The 19,125-nt window shown below is 36.8% G+C and overlaps 1 protein-coding gene across 1 annotated transcript; it reads right to left on the bottom strand.

Moving 5' to 3' along the window:
• Window positions 1-302: 302 nt before the first annotated feature.
• LOC141833227 (dihydrolipoyllysine-residue acetyltransferase component 4 of pyruvate dehydrogenase complex, chloroplastic) lies at window positions 303-12,164 on the bottom strand. Its single transcript, XM_074720618.1, has 6 exons — window positions 11,133-12,164; window positions 10,630-10,821; window positions 10,471-10,558; window positions 10,310-10,380; window positions 10,138-10,221; window positions 303-627 (listed from the first exon to the last, which is right to left on the bottom strand). The coding sequence occupies exons 1-6, from the start codon at window positions 12,030-12,032 to the stop codon at window positions 523-525; spliced, it is 1,440 nt and encodes a 479-aa protein (XP_074576719.1). The 5' UTR covers window positions 12,033-12,164; the 3' UTR covers window positions 303-522.
• Between the last annotated feature and the right edge of the window lie 6,961 nt (window positions 12,165-19,125).

Genomic DNA, 19,125 nt, shown 5'->3' with positions numbered 1-19,125 from the left:
TCATGGACTCAATCCCTGGGGGTGGCCGGTCCGGATCCCACGGAAGTTTCCCACCGACCACCAGAGTAAATCGGGAAGCGCATACGACGACCAATCCAGATGCCCAACATCCTTTGATTGCGTTCCTCATTTGAAAGAAAATTCTTATAAATATGTCGTAGCTGAGAATCGAACCGCTGGTTCCTAGGTCACAATCCGGATGTCGAACCGCCGTAGCTTATTCAGTAATTTGTTCACTTAATTTAACTCCATCAACATCAAGAATACAAATCTCATTTGTTCAGACAATTATTTGTGATGGAAATGTAAGGTTTTATTAATCTCAAAAAAAATTCCCCTTTTTTTGCAATAGTACTTTTTATTCTCGATGTATTCTTGGTAACTAATGTATAGTCATTCAGTGCCAAAAAAAAAAAACTAATCGGAGAAGAACTGACTCGGAATCTCTAGGCTAGAAAAGCTCTCAAATTCTAAAATCAGGGGTGGCTACCATCCTTACAACTACTGGTTTGTGGAAAAGACCTACAGTGTTAGGATCTCAGGATCCTCAACAATCTTTGCAAATGTTTGTAGGAAAGCTGCCAAATCAGCACCATAGATAATCCGATGATCAGCAGTTACATTTACCTGAAAAGTAAAAAAAAAAAGAGTGAGCCTTTCTTTCAAATAATATAAGTTCATTCTGAAGAAACTAACCTAGTACTAAACACAATAACAAGAACATTAGAACATGCAATTTGACGATTAAAAACTAAAATAATGATTTAGCAGTTTCATATTGTCAGTGACTGTCATTTTTTCCCTAAAAGTAGCACTTTGCACAAGGTCAACAACAAATTTTTATTTTAATTTGAAGCCTACCAATAACTAGACTCCAAATTGGAACAAAATTTATCTTTAAACTTTGGCAAAACCAACTTATACAAAATTCATTATGATTAAAATAGGTAAACAAGGGTGCTTATCACATAAGTGCTCTTGATTTTGAAGTATAGTGATCATCACTCTAGTGCACTACAATGAGCAACCGTTCCCAACACAATAGCATGCATTGGCCACTTGCTCCTACTACTTATGGTGAAGGGGAAAAGGTTAAAGAGAAGAAAAGGGAAAAAAAAAAAAAGACTAAGGAACCAATTATTAGGGCATTTCAATCTAAATAGGATTCTTTTTAAGCCATCCCTATTGCTGTCTCTTCTATTTTTCTTTCTTCCCATCATTCTCTCCAAGTACTCGCTCTTTCCTCCATCTTCCCTATCTTTCTATCCTAGTAAATCAAGCCTAAGAGCCATTCTAGGTGTTCTTTTGCTGAAGTGATTATTGTCCGTTTGAGATGGCATGACAGTTTTGAAATTACCACCAAATGATATGGTGAAAAACAAATAAGAATGTACAAGCCGATATTAATAGATTCCATAGAAGCCTTTGCAGAAAGAAATCATTGTTATCCAATAACCACAAAAAAAAAAAACAAAATACAGTAGAGTTGGCATGCCCACAGAAATTGTCAAAGCATGTAGAATCATGATGGTACCTAAATCAAATTGGGATTACACCTCATCCATGATGCACAGAAACAACAGCATGACAAATTATTGTTCCGTCAGCCATAGATTATGGAATCCACTTATTCCCATCCAGATCAACAAATTCATCCAAGTGACAGCAGTAGCAGTTTTATCAAGAAATTGGACATCTAAGAAAGGAGGTAGGGACACTGAATAGCAAAAGGGGGTAGGTTGAAGGCACAGTTCAGCAGAAGCAGGAAGCAGACAAGGAAATACTTGCTTGTGACAAAGGAGAAGACATGATACACATGTATGAGAAGGCTCTAACTAGAGGATCAGAGCTTGGTTACAGGACTTGAGAGGTTTATTATGAGTTAATTATATATACATATATATACCAGCAATACGAATAGTAGTGAACACACCCTACAAGGGGGAAGAGTAACAAGCCAATGAATTACCTTTCTTTCCTAGCAATTAGAAAGAAAGCCCAAGTCAAAGTCCTTGCATTAGTTATATAAGAAATTGAATATGACTAGTAGATGATTATTCATTAACCATTTAATTTGTAATTTGATACTACTAGTAGATTATGGTGTGATAAGATGATTGTATATAATAATTTGTTTATAGTTAAATATCAATAATTTATATAGTATCAATAAATTATATATTTTCATATTGTCAATACTTTATAGACATATTATAATTGAGCTCTATGCAAAATTATTGTCAATGCAATTGGTACCTAAAAGGCTTGCTCAAGGGGAAGATTGTTGAGTCACTTGTAGTTGAGTCTGATTGATTTTTGATGTGCTTGGCAAAATATTTAACTTAGACATGTGTCAAATATTCAGATGCAAAAACTTGACAAGACGCGAACAGCAGTTGTATGAAAGTGTAAGTGGTCATTGGTAGATGAAGTCCCAAAGGCGAGTTCTTGGTTGAAAAAGTCCTAGAGGTGTGAGCTCACAGCAGAATAAGTCATCGAGAATGAAAATCCACGTGGATTTTAATAGACAGCAATGAATTTTTGGTGGACGAAAGTCCAACCGAATCTTAGCAAATGAGAAGTCCTTAGGAGTGGAACGAACTCCTAACAGATGAAAGTTCAAGTGGATTTTAAGGTTTAAAATTTCAAATCGTGCCGAGATTTCGATCTTGGACTGGAACGATATGAGATAATTTTATTAAACTTTAATTAAACTTATTTAAATTATCTCAATCATATCTAAGAGTTGATTAAATTATTAAGCTAAGTTATTTATTAAAACCTAAATTATTTATTAAAAACTCAAGTTTATTACCTGTTTCGTCTCCCGTTGTTTCGTCGCCTGCCATGTTCCACGTTGCTTCGCACGGCAACAAGCACGTGCGGCCTGCATGATGCTTCTGGAGGCATCGTCAATCCCCCACAGTCGCGGGCACGTGCAGCCCCCATGACGATTCTGGAGGCGGCGTCGGTCCTGTGCGACAGCTCCAAAGGCGTTGTCGATCCCGCACGACGACTCCGAAGGCATCGCCAGGCCGATCCCGACGATAGCTCCAGACGATGTTTTGACCGAAACCACCTATACCGGTGCAGTCTGCTGGCGGAACGAGATGTTTTACCCGTATCGAGCGAAACGAATCGAGATTTTAATCCATAGTTTGGACAAAGGGATTAAGTTAGTCTGTACATTATAGTTTAACTTGTGTGTCTAAATGTGCAAAAACTTGAGTATGCGTACATAGAATACTCAATGGCTAAAGGTTTAAGTTAGATCGGAGAAAGGTGGCATAAGACACCTAAGAGACCACAAGACGAGAAGCATCGAAGGTGATTGTGCCCAATGCAGTAGAGGCAAACGATGTGATAGATGGCATGGGAAGGGCACAATAAGCTCAGGGCATCCGAGAGACGAGGAGCTTGGTGTAAGTGTACGTGGGCAGAACAAGAAGGATGGCATGGAAAAAGAGCTGAAGAACTCGATGCATCTAAGGGACAAGAAATCAATTACTATGAGATGAAGGTTGAGTGAATATATAATCAGACATGTGCAGAACTCAACCTAGACGGACTCAACCATTAGATAGGTCGAAGTTAAAAGTTGATTGTGGGTTGCAAGAATAGATTGAAACACTTACTTCAATCTTACTATGAAGATTTGTAATCAACTAATGCATGAGTTATCTAATGAATTGCACGAGAAGGTCTCAAGCTATGAGAAACAATCGAGGAAGTCGACTCATGGTTGATGTCCACGACTAATGACATGAAGCAGTCTTCATAGGATTTGGTTGCATGCCGAGAGAAATGGTCACGTCAAACAATTGATGATGGACAAGCACTTGACTAATGGATTTTAGATAAAGAAGTCATTATAGGAATCGATTGCAAGCGGGAAAAACAACCATATCAATCGATTGATGGGCGTCACATCAATAATGTTGTGCTAGCAAAGCACTTTATGGAGGAGATCTTTATGAGGGTTCAAGGGGCTCAAAACACAGAAAGATCTTCCATTTACAAAATACAAAAGGCCCAAATTTATTCTTTATCATTGAGCCTTAGTGCTTTATCCTGCCTCTTGTAAACCTCCTATACTACATCCAAAGCTAATATTGTAAGAGGTTTCTCTACCTTTGACATTTTATCAAAGAGGAGAAAAGTAATGACTTCTACGAATGACTCTCTAAAAGCATTATAGGTCATGAATGTAGCAGCTGTGGGGAATCATGAACCATGTTAAATAATATTTTTGTGATTTTTATTTTTATGTTATTTTCGCTGCTAATGTTTTTGTATGCTTGCTGACAGTGTAGCAAGAGAAAAAGACTTTTAATTTGTAGACACACTATTCACTTTCTTGCCCTCTGTGATCCAACACACCCACAAGGGACTAATAAATGATATTAGAGAAAGGCTCGCCCAAAATGACTAACCATCAACTGAGAAACTAAATTTGAAGAAGAAAGAAGGAATCCATATATAAATGGTTGAATCAAGCACTCACCCGCTAAAAGTCAAGATGAAATTTTCGCTATGAAAGTGTCACATAGAGGTATTTTTTAGAATAAATTTTTAATTAATGCTAACTATGAAATATGATTTTGATATGCCCAGGGATGAAGATAGGGATGATCTAGAAGATCATGGATGGACAAAGAAATAACAAGAATGCACAGCAAATAGTAAAACTGCATTCTACCCTAGATGAGATCAATCGGATAGAATTTTATAAATCCACCAAAGATTTTTGGGAGAGATTGGTGGAGTTGCACGAAAGGCTCTTAGAGTCAAAATTAGCAAAAGGGAACCTGCTCAAAAGTCAAATCAACAACCTAAAGCTTGAAAAAAAAGAGAATGGGTTGCCAAACTCAATGTCAGGTTAAAAGGTTAAAAGAGTTAATTAATAATTTATTAAATATTAGTGAATCCATACCTAAGGGATATGTTGAGAAGCACAATCAACACATTCCCAAGGTCACAAGAATGGTCTTTATGGTAAACTCGCTTTATATGTCAAAGGACATCAAGGTAAGTATGCTAGACAATTTTTTACTACTATAGAATTACACGAGTCTATACACGGGAGCTATAGGAAAGGCAACTGGTCAACAAATTTGATAGTACAAAAGAAAGATGATTCAGAGTCATAATCAAACACTTCTTCCATGGATGGCAATCGAAAAGCTTTTTTGGTAATGGTAATGTGCTAAGGAAAATGAAAATAATTTTTAAAAATAATAATTTTGTTAGGAAACAAGCAAAGAAGTTGTTGAGAAGAAAAAGAAGGGCAAACGAGTGGTAGGTGTTTCCACTACAACGAAGAAGGCTACATGAAGGACCATTGCACTGAACCGAAAAAAGGAAACAAGGAAAGATAATCTGAAACCAAAATCCATGTGCAAAATTTAGAGGCGACTTGGGACAAAACTTTATTATCGTCAGAAGAATTAGGAGGAGAACACCACAAGGCAGGAATTGCCTTCATAGTAATCTATGATTGAGTAATTGATCACATTTGAACATCCTCCGATGGAAGCTAAGGGAGCAACAGTGAAGGGGGAGTTACACCTTACAATTCCGATAGCACAATAAGTGAAGTATGTAATCTACCTTTAGAATGTTATCAAAATTCTCACATAAAATTAGAAGTATTTAGACTTAACAAATTTTACATCTAGATTGGAAACAAAATTAGAAAATTCTTATTCAAAATCCAATCTATAAATTTGGAGGCTAAAATTATAAGATTAAGGAAACAAGTACAAACTCTAGAACTAGCCTTAGACAAATTTTCTAATGTTTTAAATAATATGAATTTATTGAATCAAAGAATAAGACTTGAAAGAGAAGAGAAAGTTTAGGATATGAGAACTAAAAACAATGAGAAACACTAAGGGTGAAACAAATATTAGAAAAGTGGGGAAAAGTTTAATTTCTAAAAGATACCTAGTAAACTATGTTGAAACTAACTTGGTTTAGATGCCAAAATCCCAAAATATATTTAAACTTTTAGAAACACCCTAGGATGGTCAACCATAGGAAACAAAATTTTGAATTTATGTATCGTTGATTCGATTTCATGTTGCATGCCTCGATAATAACATTTTTGAAAATTCATTTGCTTAGAAAATATTTTTCTATGAAAGTATAACATGCAAATTTTCTATGTTTGAAATTTTAAAATTTTATGAACTTTTTAGAAATTTTAATCCATTTTTTAACATCAAAATTGAAAATATAAGTCGACTAGTATAATAGCAATCAATTGCCACCGAGTAGCAGTTGACTAAACCCTAGTTAACCCTAATTAGACTATCTTGATGTTGTCAAATGGGGGGAAGTAAGTTAAGTTAGGGACTGAAATTTCCAAAAATGAGGAGTGAATGCAAGGGTTTTTGACTAAGCAAGTGTTTAAACGTAGGGGGAGAGTTCAAATGTTGGGGTGCCTAGAACGAGGTTTAGATTAGATGTTATATTAATTTTTTGAAGTTACTACACATTATATTTTATTTTTTCCTAACTTAACAAGTTTCCAAACATCAATAAGAGAAAGATTGTTGGAACTCAAGTATGACCATTGGTTTAATGTTTGGGCTAATGGTTTAAATTAGACCTTACGTTATAATTTGACTTGTGTGTCTAAGTGTCTTGCTTGGTACATCAGAGGGACGAGGAACTTGGTAGAAGAGTACGAGGTGAAGCTAGAAGAATGGTACGGGAAGAAAGCCGAAGGACTCAATGCATCAAAGGGATAAGAAATATGACAGAAAATTATTAAAGATGGTGGAAGTCAGATGAAGGCTAAGTGAGCATGTACTCGAGCGAGGATAGAATTTAGTGTAGGTGGACTCAATCATTATATGGATTAGAGTAAATTATCAATCGACTGTGGCTCAGTCGACTGAGACAATTGGCTAAAAACTTTATAGTGAAGTGTAAAATTTGTTAAGTGGTATAGTAATTGATAGCTTATGAGGAGTTAACTGGTGGTCCAATCGATTGAAGATTTGTAATCAATCGACTAATGCAAGAGTTATCCGATGAATTGCAAAAAAAGGTTTCAAGCCATGACTGAATCATGATTGATGTTCAATCGACCGATGACCTTGGATAAGCGATCATCGCAGAATTTCGATCACAAGCTGAGAGAAGCAATCACACCGGTCAACTAATGATGGATGAAAAGTCAACTAATGGGTTTCAGATGAAGGAACCGCAAGAACCGATAGCGAGCGAGAGAAACAGTCATATCAATCGACTGATAGTATTTCACCGCACAATTGATGGGTGGCATGTAAAGCACGTCTTAGAGGTCTTTAGAAGGGTTCCGAGGCTCGAAACACAAAAAGATCTTCCATCTATACAATACAAAAAAACCCTAACTTTATTCTTTGTCATTGAGCCTTATTGCTTTATCCTACCTCTTGTAAACCTTATGTACTACATCCAAAGCTAATATTGTAAGAGGTATCTTAACGTCTGACATTTTACCAAAGAGAGAAAAAGTAGCAATTTCTAAGAGTGATTCTATGTAACGATTTTTGGGAATGATGAACCACGTTAAATAGCGTACTTTCAGAATGTTTTTATGTGTCTTTGTGTTATTCAACTGCTAATGTTTATGTGTCCTTACTAAGATCACAACAATAGAAAAAACTTTAATTTGCTACACGCTTCCCCCCCCCCAGCAATCTAACACACCCACAAGGAACCAACACCAAGAGGTGGAGACTTGTCAGGGAAGTCTCGTAGCATAAAGTCATGTGAGATGAAAGAAACAAGAGAAATATTATTTGAGGTAGAAGTTTTCTACATAGGTATTTACTTGACTAGGGAACAAATGTTCTAGGTTGAAGTTGACGAGATAGTTTGAGGTCAAAATAGTTCATTTGACTAAAGTTGTATCTAGTCAACGACTTTGTTTGTGTAGGATAGGGTTCATAGTAGAGGATATGAGTCGACTAAAGACACTTATAATCAACTAGAACCTCATCACTAGTGAAAAGATTGATCGATTAGTAGTCTCAAAAGTCAATTGATGATCAAGTTATCTAGTGGAGTGACTAGAGACCATCGTCACAAGACTGGGTCAAAGGGTTATCTAGGAGAGTCAACTGGAAGGCATATGAGTCGATTAATGGCACAACAATCACCATATTACAATCACTATAGATAGGGTTCCAAGATTGATGAAATAGTCAAGTGATTAGTGGATAGTGGATATTGATAATCCACATATTCTATCTATAAATAGCAAGCAAAGTCACTTTGAATATAGACATCTAGTCATGACTACTACTCATTCCTATGTGTTCATCACTATTGTTTTACTATATGAAGTATTGCAATTAACCTTGACAAAGAGTTACTTCAATTACGTTTATTTTACTTTTACTTTGTAATTTCTCTCTTGTATTTTATTCTAAATCTTGTAAAAAAGAACTAACTTTGTACGAGTTTCTCCACCTTTGGAAAGGAGGAATCATTTTGATTAGTGGTTTCAAGTAGTAACTTATCTAACAACTCATAGGCAATAGAGTAATAGCATGGGAGTTTTGAATCACATAATATAGTTGTGTTAGCGGTGCTTTTTATTTTATATAATTTTCATTGCATCATCTCTAACCAAATTTTATTAAACCTTGCATTTGCAAGAGCATGAAAAAGAATTTAAATTTACAAGTTGTGCCTATTCAACCCCTTCCAGACCCACAAGAATCCTAACAACTATATCATTATTAATATTCTAGCTAATCAGATTATTCTTTTTTATAATCAATAGCTAGCATTTTCTTTTACCTCTAATGGCTACCTACACCTTAACTTTAAAGTTTTTTAACTTTTCTATCTATTGAATCTATTAGGCACTTTTGAATTTTGAATATGTTTATACCATCCAACACATATTCTCTCATTTTATTATCCGTTGGAATTCCATCTAATTGCTCTCACAAATATCAGTATTCTTTTATTGTATCATTGCTAGTGACCTAACACATCCATCTTAGCACCTTCATTTATACTACATTAATTTGTGTACACATATCTTAAGCAACTAATGTTCTGATTCATAAGGGTGAGTTGTATCATAATCTTATAAAATTTCTTGTAGCCTAGGCACACAACAATCATGTAGTATTCTAAAAGCTCCTCTCTATTTCAATCATTTGTTTTTTATCCTATTAGTAACATTTTCATCAACAATGCTATCTAAAACTCTTATAGCAAAGTAGCTCTAACACAAATTATTACATTATAATGCATATCCTTTATCGCATCAATATACTTGTTTGATTATTTTTCTTGTTTAAAAAGCTTAGGGACACTTTATAAAATTTCTTGTAGCCTAGCCACACAACAATCATGTAGTATTCTAAAAGCTCCTCTCTATTTCAATCATTTGTTTTTTATCCTATTAGTAACATTTTCATCAACAATCCTATCTAAAACTCTTATAGCAAAGTAGCTCTAACACAAATTATTACATTATCATGCATATCCTTTATCACATCAATGTACTTGTTTGATTATTTTTCTTGTTTAAAAAGTTGAGGGACGCTTTCACAAACTTTTCTACCAATTACAAAATTTTTTGTCAATAATAAGCCTTAACATAACACATACTGACAATAATGATTAATTAATCTTAACAAAGACCTACAAACTATTAAAAATCAGTATCAAACATGTCCTGGGATAAAAAAAACTATACAAAACCAATTTCAAATGAGAATGACATCTTAAAACAGATCTTGTACCACATTTTGGAACAAAAACCACTGTCTGTTGTGTACTCTCTTACTTTTAGATGATTTTTGGCATATCTAACCTTTCAATAATTTGTTCCCTAAGCTCCAAAGATATTTTTTTTTTTATTAAACAAGAATAAAATGATTGGATTTCAAAGTCTCAATACTTGTGAGTTCTCTCATATATGAAAACAAGAATTGAACTTTGAACTGAAATTTGGTTTTGTAAGTGATATTATCTTTACTGTTCTAGAATTTGAATATGAGTTTTGGAAGCAATTCTAGTGTTTGAGCATTCAAATTAAAATTTTAATCAACCAATTCAGTTGACCTAAGTGTGAAAACATCCACAGTGAGGATGCAAAAGTATTGAAGGATCTTGACTTACCAGCATCTTACTCTTAACTGAGAAGAAGCCATCAGCATCAGCAACAACAGTAGGCTTTGAAGCTCCCACAGCCATAATAGCCCCCTAGACACAATTAATCGAATAAATCAAGATATTACAATGCCTAAAGACTGAAGCTCTACATTGAAAATCATGATTTTGTATACCATACCTGACCAGGTGGAAGAATGGCATCAAACCTGTCTACCCCAAACATACCCAGATTTGACACAGTAAATGTTCCTAATAAAAATTGACATAATACTTAGAAGTGAAAAGAAATAAAAGAACCATATTAAAAAATATAGAAAACTTATCACATAGATTATTTACCCGAGCTGTATTCATTGGGCTGAAGTTGCTTTCCACGAGCCTTCTTTAGCAGTTCTTTCCATCTTTCGCAAAGCAAATAAATATCCAACTAAAAAACAAAATTAATTATGAGTAAAACTAGGAGAAAATATTGTCAATTTATCAATATTATTTTACAACCTTGTCTGCATCTTGAAGAACAGGGGTTATCAATCCACCATCAATTGCCACAGCAACTGCAATGTTGATGTTCTCATTATAGGTAAAACTCTTCCCATCTTTGCAGGTAGCATTAACAACTGGATGCTTCGCGAGTGCCATAGCTGCAGCCTTAGCCAATAGCACAGTCATAGTGACACCCTTGGGCTTAAGCTGAAAACATACCAAAAATAGGTGATTAGAGAATGGGAAGCAAGTAATTTAACATAGAACGAAATATATGTTAGCTCAACAGGATAGGTCGCGTGTTCTGAACTTATCCAGTGTCAAAGCAGCTAAAGGAAATGAATTATCAAAATCAACTGTCATTAAAGAGTTACTTTGATATAATGAATATTAGATTAGACGATGATGATTCAATATCCATTGATGGTACAAGTTCAAAAGATACAGCAAACGCATCATAACTGATGAGAAAAAAATGAGTATCTCCAAGAAGCCAAGAACACAAAATATACATATACCTTTTCATAGAGGGAATCAAGTGCATTGGTTGTCACAGGATAGCCAACACGGAAAGTGGGTACAAAGAGACTTTCAACCATGTTCTTTGACACAACAGCCTGCATCGTAGTGAAGGGAACAACCGTGGAGCCAGGAATAGGAGGTAGAACTGATGTAGGAGCTTTTGGGGTGGCGCCAGCGCTAGGAGATTGAACTTGAGGAACTGGATGTGCCACAGGAGAACTTGCAGGCTTCTTTGGTTGGATTCCTGCTGCAGTCTCAATGTCGGAAGGGGTAATCCTTCCATATGGCCCTGTCCCAGTAACAGATCCGATGTCTACCTTGTGCTGTTTGGCAAGCTTCTTCGCATAGGGCGTGGTCACAGTCTTCCTAGGCCCCTCCGAAACAGCTAATGGAGTAGTAACAGCAGCAGAAGCTGGTGGCGAAGGAGGAGAAACGGGGGGAGACGATTGGGCTTGGGGCTGTGGTCGCGATTGGGACTGGGAGTCAGCCTGCGCCTTCGCGAGGGCGACTTCTTCCTCACTCTCAGCGAGGAGGCCAATAGGGGCACCGACAGGAGCGGACTCACCGGCAGGGACGACAATCGCAGCGAGGATTCCATCGTAAAAGGTTTCGACGTCCATGTCGGCCTTGTCAGACTCGACGACGACCACGCTCTCACCCTTGGAGAGGCGATCGCCCTCCGACTTGACCCAGGACACGATTTTTCCTTCGGTCATGGTGGAGCTCAGCGCTGGCATGAAGATCTCCCGGATCTTGGCGCTGATGGGGGCTATGCGGGCGGCGCGGCGACCGCTGCGTGCACGAGGGAGAGGGAGAATCTGGGGGCGGTAGACGATGGAAGAGGAGAGCAGGGAGCGAGAGACGAAGGGTGTGGAGATTGACGGAGAAGCGGCCATTGTGTTGGGGGGTTGGTGGCTCGTTGTGGCCGACTCTATGCGGAGAAGTAAATGTGGAAGGTATATAGTGCAGTGAAAGAAAGGTGCGGCGGAGAACTCGAGGTGAGGAGCGTGAACGCCGTGAAGGAGGTGTCCGACTTGATTTGTTGGCGTTAAGCAGAGGGCGATTATTTTTTTTAGCTTTAAACATTTCGGGCTATCTCTGGTCATATCGCCAGCGGTGGCAACGAGCGTTGGTTTTTTATGAAAAAGTAAATTTAAATTAATCAAAAATGAAATATGCTTCCTATTGAATTAAAATCAAAAGGACATTCGTGTAATCATCCAATTTACGTCGAATGGACATCACGATTTAAAATACCTTTAATATATATCTGATTAGCAAAATTTATACTTTTCAACCAAATTTAAATTTTAAATAAAAAAATTTATAATTTAAATTTTAAAATGTGAATCACAATCAGCCGATTGACTTACATGATTTTAAAATTTAATAAATAAAAAAAATCGATCAACTAACTAGTAAATTATTTATTGGAGCTTCAACTTAAAAACGTGCTCCCATCTATAGTTTAGGATTTAATATTTCCTCTCAATATAGGATTTGTTGTTTTCCCTTTTTTTTCTTTTATACAGTTGAAAATATAATATATCTTTCTATTTTATCAAGTAATCAAATCCATTTTTAATTTTTTTGTGATCTTATTTGTAGGATAACTTTTTTTATTCTCATTATCTTGTCAATTTTTATTACGATATTATTTATACAACAGTTTTTCTTGTTTTCATTATCTTATTTTAAAAATAGGTTTTCTTATTATAAACTCTAATGAATTCAATTTCAAAGACTGAGTATATTTTGTTGTTAATATGTTCTTAGATGAGTTAATTTTTTATTTATGTTTTTGTGATATTGTTTCCTAACGAATATTTATCTTATAAATATTATCTGAACATGATCGATTATGTAGAAGCTAGTAAGTAACTATTAAAATGTATAGCAGGTGGTTGTTAGTTTCTATAACATAATCATTTTCTTATTTTGATTTTGCTTCTTTTAAAATGACAGTATGGTTAAAATAACATTTCAAATTATAAAACAAATGAAGAAGACTTCTAACATCCACAACATTTCAAATGAATGTCTTTTGAATATGAACCACTTTGTAGAAGCTAGTAAGTAGTTATCACAATATGTAGTAGTTGGTTGCTAGCTTTTATAATATGATCATTATCTTATTTTGATTTTGCTTCTTTAAGAGTGACGACATAGTTAAACAATATTTCAATTTGCAAAACAAACAAAAGAGACTTTATAACACCACCCACTACATTTTAAATCAACATCTTATCAACATGATCGATTGTGTAGAAGTTAGTTGGTAGTTGTTACAATATATAGTAGCAGGTTGCTAACTTCCACAATAAGATCATTATCTTTTTTTTTATTTTGTTTTGTTCCTGTTGAGATCAGCTTCAGGACACGTTGCTGGCTTCTCAGCACCAAGACGGAACCGGGTTGAGTGAAGAGGGGTCACGAAGCTTGCTAATCATGCGAGAAGAGCAACCGTGACAAGGAAGGCCGGGGGTGCTCTGACGCGACCACTCCGATGCTTAAGTTAGTAGGTGATGAAGGAAGAACAAGAACAAGAAGAACATAAGAGGTTATGAGAGCGCGTGTGAGCGTACCTTCCTCTGGAGAAGAATGAACCTTATATCTCTATGAGATGGGTGTCATGTCACGTCGTAATTAAGAAGGCGTCTCATCATAGGTAATGATTTTGTCAGAAGGAATGGAGTAGTCAAAAGATAAGTCTCATCGTTGATATACAACTGAAGGGTTATGTCACGCATATATGTCAAAGTATGGACCATGATCACTAACAGGGGCATGTCAGACGAAATAATAATGGGAGGAGTGATCTTCAATAGAACAGGACATTGAGGGTGGGAGGTTAGCTGAGCTGAGTTCAGGTAGAGTCCGCATAGGTGAGGTGCAACTAAATTGGTTGAAAGAAGTCGAGCCCTCACAAGGATTCGGCTCAGACTTGAGCTTCTGTCTTCCGAGGATTTAGCTCGACTCGGACTTAGGATCTCGTCTCCCGAGGATTTCGCTCAGCTCAGACTTAGGATCTCGTATCCCAAAGATTCAGCTCGGCTTGGGCTTAGGATCCCGTCTCCCGAGGGTTCAGCTCGGCTCGGACTTTGAATCTCATCTCTTGAGGATTCAGCTCGGCTCGGGCTATGGATCTCGTCTCCTGAGGGTTCAGCTCGGCTCGGACTTAGGATCCCGTCTCTCGAGGATTCTACTCGTCTTGGACTTAGGATCCCGTCTCCCGAGGGTTCAGCTCGGCTCGAACTCAGGATCCCGTCTCCCAAGGATTTAGCTCGGCTCGGACTTAAGATCCCGTCTCTCGAGGATTCAGCTTAGCTCAGACTTAGGATCCCGTCTCCCAAGGATTCAGCTCGACTTGGACTTAGGATCTCGTATCCCGAAGATTCAGCTCGGCTCGGCCTTAGGATCCTGTCTCCTGAGGGTTCAGCTCAACTCTTGCGAGGAATCGGCTCAACTCCTCCGAGTTTGAGGGTTCGGGAGTTAAAGTTAGATGACCCGTCGAGTCGGCTGCTCAGGGCTGACACAAGGGTCGGGCTTGGTATTCCGAATCCTAAGTCTTTAACTTGGTCGACTCCTCACGGTCGTAACATGCTTCTTTAAGAGTGATAGCATGGTTAAAACAATATTTTAAATTAACAACAAATGAAGGATATTCTATAACACCTACTACATTTCAAATCAATATCTTATGAACATGATCGACTATGTCGAAGTTAACAGGTAGCTGCTATAATATGTAGCAGCTTGTTGCTAGCTTCTATAACAAGATTATTATCTTATTTTGATTTTACTTATTTGATAGTGACAACATGATTAAAATAATATTTCAAATTGTAAAACAAATAAAGGAAATTTCATAACACTAATTACATTTCAAATCAACATGTTATAAATATAATCGACTCTCTGTTACAATGTGTAGTAGCTGGTTGCTAACTTCAACAATAAGATCATTATCTTTTTTTTTATTTTGCTTCTTTGATAGTGATAGAATGGTTAAAATAATATTTTAAATTATAAAACAAATGAAGGATACTCCATAACACCTACTTAATTTCAAATTAATATCTTATAATATAATTGATTGTGTAGAAGCTAAGAGAGCTGTTACAACGTATAACAGCTAGTTGTTAACTTCTACAATAAGATTATTATCTTGTTTTAATTTTGCTTATTTGAGAGTGGCAGCATAGTCAAAATAACATTTCAAATTGTAAAAATAAACAAAAGAAACTTCATAACACTCACTACATTTCAAATTAACATGTTATAAACATAATCAACTATATAGAAGCTAGTAGGTAGCTGCTACAATGTGTAGCAACTAGTTTCTAGCTTCTATAATAGAATCATTATCTTATTTTGATTTTACTTCTTTGAAAGTGATAACATGATTAAAATAATATTTCAAATTACAAAATAAATGAAGTAGACTCTATAACACCCACTACATTTTAAATGAACATCTTCTAAAGATGAGCCAAAATGTAGAAGCCAACATATAATTACTACAATGTGTAAGAGTGTAGGACTGTTGCGTGCAAGAGAGGAGGTGAATCTTATTCATCCATTCATTCAATTCTATCATAGAAAATTAGTAGCTAAATTAATAACACAAAATATAAGACACGCGGATTTACTTAGTTTCCAATCTTTTATGGTTAGTACATCTAAAGCCTATGTACGGGAGGCACCCTTCCACTAGTGGTCTTCTTTTCGAAACTCTTTCCGGAGGTGAAGAAATCCATCATACAATCAAATTATAATAAAAAATGTAAAACATAAATAGTAAGATAAAATAAGTACAAACACTCAAGTAGAGTGATGTGGTGTTTTGTTGGGATGTTTTATTTATATAATTTCCCTTATTTATTTGTGTCACTCACACCCATCAAAATTAATTAATTTATTTATTTACCAAACCTCTTTATTATCGTCCTAAGTAGTACAGAGAGGTCCGGGTCGTCTCTCTCGGACTCAATGATTGGATATTTATTCTAGACTTTTGGTGCGGGGTTTTTATTATTTTATTATTCATTTCTATCTGCACTCCAATTCTTCACAATTGAATAAACAACTACAAAAGAATCCTAAATATACAAAATAATAAATTGGGATCCCAACACTTATTCATACAACATGTACAAGCACATCAGTATACAATCTATACAATATAATTACATATCATACAACAATACAATTCAATATCTTTTATTCACCGGCATTAATCAATTATACAACACAACACAACTAAAATTCTTTACCTTCCCACAAAGTCAACATACAACAAGAATCCCCTATACAAACACCTACAATAAATAAGTTACACTAACTTACACTAAATCACCAAAGGATTATACAACTCAAACATCCTATACACTTGTTTTACAAGTTATACAACATCTAATTTACAACATGCTACAATAGTACAACCCGCATTATCAATAAATAATCCCTTTATTAAAACATCAAATTCAAATACAATGTTATTGGTTATATACAAAGATCACTGCACACAAGTTCAAACACGAAATTTCAAACACACAAATTTAACCACATAAGCACACAATTAACCCTAAGTGATTGCTATGGGTTCTCGACAAATTGCCAACCAGAGCTGATCAAACACCACAAAAAGAGATTGCAATGTCAACATGGAACCGAACAGGGAATTTCAATTAGGGTTTAGTCATGCTAGGGTTAGGTTACTCCCTTCGGTTATGAATAAGAACAGGAAAGAGTGTGGGATGGTGAAGACGAATGGAAAGTCCCAAATTGGCACAGAACAACAGCCAACTCCATCAACAGGGGTATTTCAATTGTTGCAACCTGCTAGCAAAATAACACAAACAAAACACATTAGAAGTTGTATTAGAAATTAGGGGTGTTAGAAAGGTTAGACTTAGAGTTAAGATTAAGAACAAAATTAGGATTAAGTGTTAACAGTTAGGGTTAGAATTTAGGGTTAATATCAAAATTAGGTTAGCAATCAAATGTATTTACAATGCAAAGGGAGTTTTTGGTTGAATCGAACATGACACGAAGCAATCAACAGCAAATAGAAAAGAAAGAAGCAAAACAGAACAATGGATGACAGTGGGAGGATTGAGGAGTTCTTCCCTTTCCAACCGGCACAGAACAGTTAACCACAGCCTCCTTCAATTCGCACCGCACCAAGGAGGTGAATCGCACCAGGGCAAATAACCCTAGGTGGAGCACGGCAGAGAGCACAGTTCGGGATCCACCTTCACCCAGCGTCCAGCTGCAATCCAGCAAACCGAGCGTTAGAAGAAAAGAATTACAATCCCTTACCTTGCATTCTCTGGTGGATGAAGTGATTGAAGCCAAGCACACAAGTTCTACAGCCTCCGAATCCACATCGGTCAAGAACAGGGAGCTAGGGTTCAAGGAGATGGAGCGCTAGAGTCTGAAGATGGAGAATCCACCCACACCTGCTTCTCTAGGCTGGTTACCGTCGAGCACCGGTGGCTGGAGAATCCACCCACAACCTCCGTTCCGTGACGACGGGGACTTGGATCTCAACGCCTCCGAATCCACTTCAGCGTAGAGATCCAGCGAGGGCGACGGTGAAAACCAATGGGGATCAGGGCTGCTCTGTGTTGACCGGAAATAGGAAGATGGTGGCTGATGGAAGCTCGCGACGACGCGAGCTCGGTGGACGCCGTCGCGAGAGAGGAGAAGAAGAATCGGGGGAGAAATCTAATTGCGAGCTCTGTTTCTGGCTTCTGTTTTAATCAAGTGAAGTGAACCGGCGGAATTGCTTTGAACCGACGCCTTGTTTGAACCGGGATTCAATTGAACCGGCTGATTTGGGCTTGAGCTGGAATTGAAGTGGGCCGGGCCGAATTTGTTTAGGCTTGAACAGTGAACCAGGCTGAATTTGATCTGGTTTGATTGAATCAATTGGATTTGGTTAGCTTTAATCTGATTTGGGTTAAATTGATTTCCGATTCGAATCGGACTCGAGCCAATTTGATTTTATTTTTCGCAATTGAATTTCCTGCAAAAATAAAGTACAACCAATTAAATTTCATAAATGCATAAATTAATGAAAATTACAATAAAGACCATGAATTCATCTAAAATAAAGAAATAGCCCAAAAATCTCTATTTATGATTTAAAATGCGGTCCAAACCGGTCCAATCTAATCCTAATTTATCCGGTCAAATAGCTAGTTATCATAGAGCCGATTTGGAAGTCCTGAGCACAACACATCCTCTTGAGACTTCTCTAATTGCACGAGCAGGGCTTCGGTCGCGTTCATGAGCACCACAAAGTTTGAGAGTAGTTGTGAGTTGATTGTTTTTTTAGGTTGCTCATATAAGCCTTATAAAGACTCTTCCGGGCGCTCAGATCCCTTTCCGGACACCCCGAACCTATTCAATCTGATCTCGCGTCGTTGGTTTTTATTTAAGCCAATTCTCATCCTAGTCCAGACGCCTGGACCAACCTAGGGCATCTAGAATCAGATCCAGGTGCCCAAAGCTACCCTGGTCTAGGTGTCTGAACCAGACAAGGGCACCTAGACTGTATGAGCACCTGAAATATGATCCGAGCTTCCAGAACTGGTTCAACTAGGTTTAACCTGAGTTGAATTCAAACTTGATTTGGTTACTTCTATTTGCTTCTGTCATGCTTCCTTTGTTTTGCTTCCAACTCCTGGTATTTACAAGATAAGCATACAATAAACAAGCAAGCAACCTAATTAAGCCTAATTGTAGTCTGTCTGCCCTACTAGGCTTACCTAAGCTTTACCTTGTGGGTCTAACCTACTAAAATTACCTGAGGGTTACTATTTTAGGATTTCTTTTTCCCAAACATCTGATCACCCTTAACCAGCTTGGACTTACCCTTCCCTAACTTGTAATTAGGACTAATCACTCGATAGACTTTCCATCTGCTAAACATCTGATCACTATTGACCTACGTGAACTTTTCACTCAGCATCCGATCCT

This window comes from Curcuma longa, chromosome 1 (genome assembly GCF_044706935.1).
Source record: "Curcuma longa cultivar G26 ecotype Majalengka, Jawa Barat chromosome 1, ITB_CL_G26_1.1, whole genome shotgun sequence".
Classification (NCBI taxonomy): Eukaryota; Viridiplantae; Streptophyta; class Magnoliopsida; order Zingiberales; family Zingiberaceae; genus Curcuma; species Curcuma longa.
The sequence above is the reverse complement of the archived record's forward strand: the minus strand, read 5'-3'. Positions and strand labels throughout refer to the sequence as shown.

Coding starts and splice junctions, on each gene's coding strand:
- LOC141833227 (XM_074720618.1), bottom strand. CDS start 12,032: ATGGCCGCTTCTCCGTCAATCTCCACACCCTTCGTCTCTCGCTCCCTG. Junction 10,381..10,470: donor GCCCAATGAATACAGCTCGG/GTAAATAATCTA, acceptor AATTTTTATTAG/GAACATTTACTGTGTCAAAT. Junction 10,222..10,309: donor CCATTCTTCCACCTGGTCAG/GTATGGTATACA, acceptor AATTGTGTCTAG/GGGGCTATTATGGCTGTGGG.